This window comes from Elephantulus edwardii, unplaced genomic scaffold (genome assembly GCF_000299155.1).
Source record: "Elephantulus edwardii isolate Elephantulus edwardi_28Jun2011 unplaced genomic scaffold, EleEdw1.0 scaffold00101, whole genome shotgun sequence".
NCBI lineage: Eukaryota > Metazoa > Chordata > Mammalia > Macroscelidea > Macroscelididae > Elephantulus > Elephantulus edwardii.
The window spans coordinates 9,648,982-9,660,667 of NW_006399851.1; the positions used below are offsets into that span (position 1 = coordinate 9,648,982).

The following is an 11,686-nucleotide window of genomic DNA, read 5'->3' on the forward strand; positions in this document are numbered from 1 at the left end:
GCACGAGGCGGGAGTGGGGCGCTGGGCTGGACCGGGTGCCTGGGCAGCCCGCGAGGCCAGGGAAGGCGTGACTTCGGCTTCCGCCACGCGGGGGAATCCCCAGGCCTAGGCTCCGGGGGCTGCGGGCGGGGAAGTCCCAGAGCGCGGGTACAAGAGCGCAGCGTCGCGCCAGCGCGCATAGCCGGCACACCCAGGCGGCGCAGCTCCAGCCATGGCGAGCGGCGGCCTCCAGCTCCTGCTCCTGAGCTGCGGTAGGGCCCGATCACTCGCCCCACGCCCCGCACCCTCCCTCTGCACGGCACCCCAGTCCCAGCCAGCTCACCAAGCTCGTTCTGCTCTCTCTTACAGCCTGCAGCCTTGCGTTCGCGGCGCGGGATGTGAAGGTGATTTGCTCTGAAGAGGTAGACTTACCCTGCACCGCCCCCTGGGACCCTCATGTCTCCTACAGGATCTCCTGGATCAAGGTAAGGGAGCAATGCCTCTGGGTGCTGAGATTTGACTGCTCCTTTAGGGGCATTGGGAAAGGACACCCGGATTGGCAAATAGGAGGTGTTCCTCACCGCTGAACAAGTGCTGTCGAATTCTAGTATGGCTTTCCTGCCCCTTTGGCTCCTCGCCCCAAACCTTTACCATACGCGTCCAGATACAAAGATACATTTTGTCCCAAGTCTCAAAAATTAAAACCAGAAAGCAACTTACACTGTGACCACAGACTTGATTCCAACACATTGATTCCACCGCTGTAGAAATCAGCTCCAAAAGGTTAGCTGTTCAAACCCACCAGCTGCCTCAGATAAAAAGGTAGTTTTGGAATCCCTATGGGATCTCCTCTGTCCTTTAGGGTCAGTATGAGTCATCAGCAATGAGTAGGTTTCCAGGAATCTTTACAGAAATGGCTAATGATTTTGAACTACCAAACTTTTGGTTAGCAGCCAAGCATCTAACCACTGTATTCCCAGGGCTCGTTCACAGTTTGTCCCAGAGAATCTCATTCTTGTCCCTACCTAGAAAAATGGTCTGAGATGAATGTTATTCATAAAGAGGCTCTTACTGGATTAATTCTGGAGGTCACCTGTGGTTGTACTCACCAGGACAGCGAGGAAACATCCTTGGACTCTGGCTTGCTTTGGGTTTTGACTGTGATAGTTGTTGGTAGTAGTTGACCATCAGGCATCGCTTCTCCTTTCTGGAGCCACTTTATCTCCTCTGACACTCCTTGGATCCCATCTGTCTGGTGGTTCTAAGAGTCCAGGGTGAGGATATCAAGTCTGTAGTAGTACCTGAGCGGGAAGCCAGAGAGGTCACACTTCCCACCATAAACAGTGAAGGACTGAGTTGCCCTAATGACACAGAATAGGAGAGGAGTCAGGTCTGTTCTTGTCAGGGCCTCTGTGAGTTGTGCTTGATTCCACCGCACCTAACAAAAACAAGGGCCCGGAATGCCTGGCAGGAAGCTCTGGTGGCTTAGTGCTAGGGAGTTGTGCTGCTAGCAGAAAGACCTCACCTCTGTGGCACCAAGTGGCTCTGTTCTCCTCTCTTGTGATTTTATAGCCTTTGAAACATGCTGTAGAGTCAGCCATAAATTGGTTCTGATGCCACAACACTTGAAAATCTTGTTAATGGAAATATCCTCTGATTCTAAAATTGCCTGGTAGAGTGGACTAGGAGGGATTGTATAACAAGGAAAGAATTTTTTTTGTCTTTTCAAAGAGAAAACTGCACTGAGGGGGAATGGGTGGGCAGGGAGGAAACAATGAATGAATGGAAATCCAAAGTCTTTATAAACTTTCATTGAAATTTCAATAAAAGAATATTTTCAATATATCTGACAAAAAGCATGTAACTACTTAAATCAATAGTAAAAACACTGAATTTTCAATGGGAAAAATGTACAACAATTTTAAAAAAAATGTACAACAACTCTGAGGAGCAGAAATAAAAATTACCAGTAAATATGTGAAAATATTTACTGTCTAGAGCTACAAAAGGGTAACAAGTAAAACACTGGTAATATATTTTCCTAAACGCCACATCAAAGATTATCATATTTATAATATTCAATGCTGATAAGGTTGTTTCAAAGATAAGTATATTTGCAAGCACCTGTTCAAACTGGTATATGGATACATACACGATTATGATTCAATTTGTTGTTGTTATGTTGTTGTTATGTACCATTGAGTCAGAACCAACCCACAGCTGCCTCTGCAGGTTTTCAGAGACAATAAATCACACAGGAAGGGATACATATACATTACGATTATTCTGGGATGGTTTATAGGATTTCTTTCTAATTACAATTTAACTGTTAATCTCAATGCTTTTGATTGTTAAAGAGGAAAACAATGGAAATTACACGTGTGTTTATGGAAAACAATTGTCAATATATATAAAAACCTTGTAAAAAAAGATTACAGTCCTTTTGGCATCCCAGACACCTGTATTAGTGGTATTATTTGTATAGCAGTACCCGTGTTACTGCCAGAGCAGCACTACACAGACAGGCTGTTTCACACTCATACTGTGGCCTTCACTGCTCTCCTAGCTTTGAGTACGTTTGTACCCTTCCACAGAAAGCAGTTTTTTCTCAGCTCACTAGGAAATACATTATGGGACCCTTCATGTGCATTGGGCATTTTATAGTTTAAGGCATCTTGGTGATGTGTGTGTGTGTGCGCGCGCGGGGGTGTGCGGACAGTGGCTGCACCACAGCACTGTGTATTCTCTGCAGGCCTCTAGTGTCTTCCTTATTAATTGCAAAGGGGCTCAATGAATTCTGATTGACACAACATGAAAAAGGGTCAGAGATGGTGTTGCTTGCTGCCTTAAAGCAACATGTTGGATATGAAAATAGGTAGTTGTTATTTCTCCTTGTTTCCTACCTTATTCACTGTGAGTTCTGAGAAAAAGAACCATTCCAAACTATTCTCATAGGAAAAAAAATTTAAGAAAAAATATTTTAAGAACAAGTATGATTTAGATGTATACCATATGTAAGCTATCAGGAAAATGTTCACATATTTATTTCACTCCCCCAGGATTTGAACCTGGAAACCTGATTGCAGGGCCTGAGTTCTTGAGGATCTATCTTGACAGCTCTGTCTTCATTACTGAAGTTAAAGCAAATAAAACTTTCTCTGAACTAGCCAGACAGGGGATTGGTTATCTTAAAGATGAAAGAGAACATGAAACCACTATTCCTTCCAGAGAGTAATTTAAAAAAGAAGCCAATATTAATATCCCCAAGGGAATAATTAAAAAAAGACTCATGAAGCAAGTAGATGAAATTGTACACTGTACAGATCAAACAACTGTCAAGTTAAATCTTCTAGCACAGGGTCATTTGGAGGGGTGCAGTAAACCAGGGCAATTAACCTTTGGCTTTTCCTTGGATGTCGGCTGATGATGTAACTCTGTAATGTATGTCTTGTTTATTGGGCATGGTTCTTGCATGATTTGCTCTGAAAACCTTGGAAAAGTCTGTTATGTAAAAAAAACCCAACAAAACAAAACAGAAAACAGCCTCTTAGTATGCTCCTTTTTATTTTACCTCTAGTATAAAACAAAACCCTTTGTCACTGAATTGATTTTAATCCAGGTTGACCCCTGTGTGTCAGAGCAGAACTATGCAAAATTCTCAATTCTGAATTGTTAGAAGTACAGCTCCAGGTCTTCCTTCCAGTGGAATTTCTGAGTGTATTCAAATCCTCAGCATCTTGGTAAGCAGTCAGTTAACTCTTTGCACCACTCAAAGATTCCTTGTCCATAGTATACCCTCAACAGAATACTCTGTTTTCAAGTCCCTTCTGACTCGAGGTGAGCATCCATCAGGTTTCCAGGTATGGTGACTCAGTGGTAAGAAGTTGTACTGGCAACCCGAAGGCACACGGTTTAAATCCAACAGCTGCTCTGTGGGAGATAGATGGGCATTACCTTCCTGTGTGATTTACTGTCTCTGAAAACCTGCAGAGGCAGCTATGGGTTGGTTCTGACTCAATGGTACATAACAACAACAAATTGAATCTTAATGAGAGGGAGAAAACTCCCTTAACTTTCTCCTGTGGAGTGGCTAGTGGTTTTGACCTACTCACTTTCTCATCAGCAGTCTACCACTTATCCTAGTATGCCACCAGGGCTCCTTTGGCCACACACACACACACACACACACACACACACACACACACACACACACATTATTCTGTGATTATTTTTTTAGAAAGCAAACTGATTGTTTAGTGGTAGGTAGGAGAGCTGTGCTCTGCCAGTACACTAATCACTTACAGTGGAGGTGATATTGTTCTTGCTAACATGGTTTAATGGGTCTCAGTGGATTCTGTAAATATTTATTACTTCCCAACTCAGTAATTACATTTTCACACTGATTATGCTTGTACAACAGAAACAGATCGAGTGTTCTATTGTTAGGGCCAGTGATTGGGGTACTAGAGTTCTTCATTTTACAGAAGATTAAGCATCTTGTCATATTGTCCCTACAACTTTTTGTAAAATGCATGAATAAATGAGAGAGAAAGAGAACGTACTAAGGAGTGGGGATATAGAACTGGTGACCATTGCCAGCCCAGTATATCTCACTATCACAGGCATGACTTTCTAAAGCCTCTTGTCTGTGTATAAGACAGTAGTGGTGGAGTGCTGCATAAGTAACCAGAATATCCTGGAAGGCTTTAACCATCTTGGATTGAATCACATCCTTGTAGTCTTTAGGTCCATCATGATTACAATGAAATTGACTCACAGTTTAAAATCCCATTTACCTCTTGCCCACCAGATACCATAGAACATCCTGCCACTGTCCAGCTGGCACCAGTTTGTTGCTGTTGTTTGCCATTGATGTTTCACTAACTCACCATGACCTTGTGGACAGTAGAGCAAAGCCTTCTACCTCTTCATGTTCCTTAGTGTTCATATGTTTGAGTCACAGTTGTGGCTTTCGTGTCAATCCTTTTTGCTGATGGTCTCCTTGTTTTTACCAGCCTTCTACTGGTTGGCTTAGTGGGTAAGGAGTTGTGTTGCTAATTCAAAGCCAGGTGCTTTGAATCCACCAGCTGCTCCATGGGAGAAAGGTGGGCCGTCATCTTCTGTGTGATTTACTGCCTCTAAAAACCAGCCAGATGGTCAGCTATGAGTTGGTTTTTGCTTGATAGCATAGCATAACAACGACATTTTACTCTGGGGAAATTCTGGTACACAGTCCATAATGAAATGTGCTACTAAATCCAGAGACCTTGCATGTCATGGATTGCAAATCCGCCAATGACTCCATGCAAGAAAGATGGGAGAATCTCCTCCTATTATGACTTACAGTTTTGGAAACTCAATGAAGGGTCTCTCTGAGTTGGAACCATGTCAGTGGAAGTGAGTTTGAGTTTTTTACTTAATCAAACACTGATTTACCTGTTCATCAACACAGTGGAGAAGGGAAATATTAAAAAATATATACTGTGTTGCATATTTAAGTTATGAGTATAAATACAGAAGAATTGATGCCTTTGAGTTGGGGTGCTGGAGAAGAGTCTTAAACATATCATGGTCCACCAAGAAAACAAATAGAGTCTTGGAGAGGATGAAACCAAGTTTCTTCTTGGAGGCTAGGATTTTGAAGCTCTATCTCACATACTTTGGGCACGTAGCCAGGGGCAACCAGTCCCTGGAAAAGAACATCATGCTTGGAAGGGTGGAGGGACAGTGCAGTAGAGGAAGACCCTGGATGAATGGATTGATACAGTAACTGGGATAATGGGGGTTGGTATGTCGGAGTTAGTGAGACTGGCTCAGGACAGGGAAGGGTTCAGCTTTTGTACATAGGGTCCGCTATGAGTCACAGGTGACTGACTGCATGTAACAACAACATAAATATACATGTAGATACAAATTCATGTAGATTTAACAAGTAGATACACAAATACGTATCATTGCTTACATAATAGAAGTTATACAAAGTCATATAATAGGGGGAAAAGTAGTCAAATGTAGCATTTTATGTTATACTACATGGTATCCCTTTGCTAGATATTTAGATAAAATAGGTAAATGGGATGATGGTTTATTGGAGCTTTTTCTTCTGGCTGTGTTCTTTGCTTAAGTTCTTGCAAAAGAGGGTTTTGAAGGTTGCAGCATCTGCTGAGGGTGGACATCCGTGGAAGTATGTCTTCTGTGCTTCAGCTTGAGCATCTCTGTGATCAAGGCAAGGGGCGTCCTCTCTTTAATGACGCTGCAGTAGATTTGGAGAGAGAGGACTAGGTTGGCAGGAGTGCTCTGGGCACAGGTGATGTTCACTGTTAGTAGTAATGAGTGTTTGTTTGTCAGAGAAACTGCAAGGCCATCTTGTGTCAAGCCAGGAGCCCTGACAGCCTAAGTTGAAGCAAAATGAAAGAGGACATACAGTCTCATCACTGAGTGACTCTGCGGGGGCGAGGACAGAGATGTGTCACAAGACAAGTGGCCTTTTGAGAGAATTTCCAAAGTAGGGAAGAAAGGGGAAGTAAGATTGTGATTTCAGATACTCGATCAAAGGTGACATTTATAGCTATGGCAGATGGTCGCCTCCCTGTGTAGTGTTTGGTTTTTTTTTTTTTTTTAAATCATAGTAACGTGAAGGAACATCTGTCAGTTTGTCTTGCTGTGATAACTTAGGTGTTGCTATGAGGTTGAGAAGTGTCACAGGTATTCCACATACCTGCTGGGTCACCCATGGTGGACAGGCTTAACTGGAGCGTCCAGACTAAGACAAACTAGGAAGTAAAGGCTAGTGACTGACCCCTGAAAATGAACCAATGGAAATGCAATAGATCACTGAAGAAGATTGTGTGACATGTTTTTGTTGTGTGCCATCAAGTCAGGACTGACTCATGGATGAACCTCTAACAGATTTTCAGAAACAACAAGCAAATAACACTTGAGATTGCCCACCTTTCTCCTGTGAAACAGCTGGTGGATTCAAACTACACACCTTTGTGTTGGTAGCTCAGTTCCTTTCTGCTTAGCCACTAGAACCTCCAGTGCTGGTTGGTGAGCCTCTGATGTTCCAAGACACTACACAATGGCTACAGTCATGGACTCAGACATGCTTCATTGTGCTTTACGTGGGGTTGCCATGGGTTAGAGCTGACTTGGCTCCAACTAATAACAGTGGTAATGAAATTGTAGCAGAGCAGGTCATGGTGAGCAGCTGTAATGTCCAATTTTTCAAGGCTAACCACTTCACAGACCTCACTTGTCCATGAGTCATAACAACATTGTCTCCCACATATAATGCTAACCTACCATAGGACTGAATTGTATTTTTTTATCTCTATTGTCTTTTGGGATACTGATCCACAAGGCACAGGACAACTTAGAACAAAATGACTTACTACATTTCCTTGATTCTGAAACGCTATGTGCTGTAAAATAGATTTAAGAGCATATTTATGGGAGAAGGGACATGTCTCCATTAACTATGTTGTTGTTATTGTTATGTGCCGTCGAGTCGCTTGCGATTCATAGCGACCCTATGTACAACAGCCCTAAACCCTGCTCTATCCTGTGCCAATCTCAATGCCTCTGACACACCCATCCTGATTACCCCAGTCACTGTACAAACATTAAAAACATTGAAATGTGGAAATGTTTGTGTTACCTTCAAAGAAAAACCATGCTATTCCCATTGGTACCTTTATTGTTTGACATTTTATTGTCAGTGAAAGTGGTTGAACCACTTTTCAATAAAAGTGGTTGACTTAGCCCTGGGTCAAGTTATGAGAGGCATAAAGCTGGTTTTCAGAAAGGCTCTTGTATTTAGCAGCATATGACAATTCTTAGCCTAGCAGTGGCCACTAAAGTCCAACATGAACTTTTAACAGAGCAGTTCTGTGGAAGGACCTTCTTAAAGCATTATATGTTAACAAGGGAGATGAGGTGTGACAGATGGCAGAGAGATAAAGCTGCGAGAAGATTGGGGGCCAAGAGGGAATTGTGAAGCCTTTGACTGCTAAACTTTAATGGCTTGAATTTTATCCTCCCCATGCCAAGGAGGCATGCTAGCTTTTTTAAGTGAAGACAATGACATAATGTAGAATATATCTAAAAAACCCACACTGGCTGTGGTGGACACAATAGTGTTTATTCAGAAAGTGGAGTTTTAGAGGGAGGCCTCACTCTTTCACTGCAATGAAAGTTCCTTAATAAAAACACGAATACACTAGTTCTGCCCATCTTATTCCGTAGAGAAGTGGGTAAGGCACACTTAAGCTACCTCAGAGAGTACTGGAGAAGGGTCATCCAGATGGGAATGCAGAGCCTGAGATTTTACACAGTGGTGAGACAGAGCAATGTTCCTAAAATTCTGCTTGAAAGAGGATGAAGAGGAAGGACTGAGAGTTTGATATTGTTATTGTTGTTGTATAGGTGAGGTGACCAACCAGTGTTTTTTCACAGGCTGGACAGTGACTAGAAATGGTAGAAGGAGAATTGATGCCATTGAGCTGTGGTGCTGGAGAAGAGTATTGAATAAACCATGGACAGTTAGGAGAACTACAGGTTTGTCCTAGAAAGGATGAAACCAGACTGCCCCTTGGAGGCAAGGATTCTGAAGCTCCATCTGACATAACTCTGGACATGTTGCAAGGAGGAACCAGCCCTTGGAGAAGGACATCGTGCTTGGGAGGGTGGAGGGACAGCACAAGAGAGGAAGACCCTCAATGAGATGAATTGGTACAGTGACTCACTGGGTTCATGGGAGTAGGAGTGTCAAAGACAGTAAGATTGGCACAGGATAGAGAAGGGTTCAGAGCTGTGATACACAGAGTCAGTATGAGACACAAGTGACTTGATAGCACATAACAACAACAATAACAAATCTCATGAGAGAAGATTGCCAGTCTTTCTCCCCTGGAGCGTCTGGTGGATTTGAACTGTGTAGGAGGAGAAAACAAGGCCACTGATTTTCCATGATTAAATGGGGGAACTGGATCACGAGGCTGGGCTTCTCCTGCATCTGCACTTGGCCATGTCACCAGATGGAGAAGAGGAAGTTCAGAGACATCTCAGTGACGCAAAGGAAAGTTGTGTGTAGGGCTGCATTTAAAGAGATTCGTAACTTGAAAAAAAAAAAAAATAAAAAGAGTCCTTCGATTCCAAATGTGTTTCCAGAACAGACCCAAAAAGTCTGGTCCATGATGACCATGAATTGCCTATGATGATTATCATCCTTCTTTCACTGTCATCCTTTCCTGTCTGCCCCTGTGATAACCTCACACCTTCTACCAATAGTCCTTAACTCAAGCCAGATCTGGACCTAAGCATTCCCTAAGATTTCTTTATACTCGTGATCATACTTCCCACCCTCCCCTTATTCTTTATTATTCTGAGATGAAATTCCTGTGTGTACCATATCATGCTGCTCTGTGCTGCCAAGTCAATTTCAAGGCGTTGTTGTTCTTGTTGAACCATTGCTTTGGAACCTACTCATAACTTCAGTTTCAGAGGATTTAATCACACAGGAAGAGATTGCCCATCTTCTTCCTCTGGGGCAGCTGGTTGATTTAAATCACCTGCCTTGGGGTTGGCAGAGCAACGCCTTACCACTAAATCACCAGAGTTCCCTAATTCCTACATACAGTGACCCTGTCTGTATCACAGAGGAGGGCAGCCCCTCAGTGTCTCCTGTGCTGTAATTTGTTGTTGTTGTTAGAGTTTCAGTTACATTCCGCCCTCCCCTGCAGGATCTTTGTGCATCAGAACTGACCAGTGACAGTGCTGCAGTAGCATTATCATGGTACTTTTAACAATTCAGAATATTGTGGCTACTTTGGAGACATTGTGTGTAGAGAAATCGTTTCTTCTGAGGGCAGACGACTTGCAGGAAAACCTAACCAGAGAAGAAGTGAAAGATGAAGGCCAAAGAATGCCTGGAAAACATGGAAGCTTCCAGACCCAGCAGTTTTTAAACTCGGGATCTCTGCTGGTGTATTTCACAGGGAGTTGTGCTGCTAACATAAAGTTTGGATCTCTGGCAGTTTCGATCCACTGGGAGGCTTCAAGGGGGAAAGTCGGCAATCTCCTCCTGTGTAATTTACATTCTGGAGAACCCGTTGGAAAGTCAGCTATGAGTGAGTTCCAACTCCAGGGCAATGAGCAGAGTTGAGTTTACTGACATTACCAGGTATAAAGCAGGGTTTTATGAATTGTGATATATGTGAAGGCTTACAGAACAAACTCGTTTTTCATTCATTGATTCCTACACCATTTGTTTCCTGACTGACCTTGACAGCAGTCCCCACACTGACAGCACTCTTTTTTCACTTTCTCCTTGTGTTTCCTATTTCCTGTCATCCTTTGATGTGGATTTCCTCATTTGATTATTCTAATATCCAGATGTGATTTAAGTAGTGTAGTCACAGATGAGGAAATGAAGTCTTTTCAAACAGGAGAGACTCAGTGCTAACTGATGGTGAAGCTGAGACGTCACACTAAATCTTTCACTTCCAAAGCCAGCACTGGAACATTTTCTCTCTTCCTAACATTTACTCATTTATTATATTTGGTCTTTAAGTGTTGCTGAAACAATCAGTTAAATGGGCCTTCCTATGAGAAAGGAACTATTTTATATGTTTAATGAAGTTTTGAATTATGACAAACTGGGAGACTGAAAATTGGAAGAAGTCTACATGTGATTGGTTTGGGGACATTAGTGATTCGATGGTATAATTTCTTACCTTTCATGTGAGAGTCTTGCAATCAACTCCTACCAGTTCTTCTCAAGTGTAGCCCACCCATCTGGGGTGTTGAGTAGGTTTCAAGGGAAATTTCCATCTAAGACTAGGAAGAAAGATCTGGTGACCTACTTCTGAGAATTAGCCAGCGCAAGCAATGTCGTTCAATCCACCACTGATGATGGGATGGCCCAGGAATGGGCAGGGTTTCCACTGGGCACAGGGTCGCCATTGTGCCCAGGGGCAGCAGCTAACAACAGTGTGGTCAGCACCGTACTTCTTGTTGTTTGGTGCCATCGAGGGTGTACGGCTCACAGTGGCCCTATGAATTGTTCTTAGGCTCTGCATATTCATAAGTATTTCACACCAGCTCTGTGATACAGTGTTACTCACAGGCCAAGAGGAACACATCAGGCCCTAGTTGACCAAAGAGCAGAACTTGCTGGAATAGGACCGGGATATGGTTCCAGCCCTGTCCAGCCAGAGTCTGTGCTCTTATTTATGCTCGCGTAATTGTTAACAGCCATAAATCCAGCTCTGTTAAAGCCAGTAAATTCCAAAGTGGAAAATAATTTTTTCTAATAAAACCACGCTTAGAAAAAAATGATGTTAATGCTCATACATTCTACCCTCATTATGACATCAACTTCCCAGCCAAACTATTTTGCACGTTATAAAGAGCTGTTTTTATGATGGATGAGGATGATATTGACATTTTAATTGAGTTAGAAACCAAGGTACATGAATGTTAGCGCACAAGAAATGGCAATAAAAAAAAGCTGCTCAAAGGGATTAGAATACATCAGAATAATTTATAACCGTGTCTATAATTTTAACTATGTTTAACAAATTGGATGAAATCGAAGAAGGGGCAGTCTCCTCCCATGTGATTAACTGCCTCTGAAAACCTGCCAGAAGGTCAACTATGGGTCAGTTTCGACTCAACTGTGCACAACAACATTTTATATATATAT

The 11,686-nt window shown here is 42.7% G+C and overlaps 1 protein-coding gene across 1 annotated transcript in view; it reads left to right on the top strand.

Moving 5' to 3' along the window:
• The first annotated feature begins 211 nt into the window (after positions 1–211).
• Positions 212–11,686, top strand: part of CD83 (CD83 molecule) — a 24,205-nt gene continuing 12,730 nt past the window's right edge. Inside the window, exons 1-2 of the mRNA XM_006891637.1 lie at positions 212–251; positions 349–464. Coding sequence (XP_006891699.1) covers positions 212–251; positions 349–464 — 156 coding nt within the window. The remainder of the gene's footprint in view (positions 252–348; positions 465–11,686) is intronic.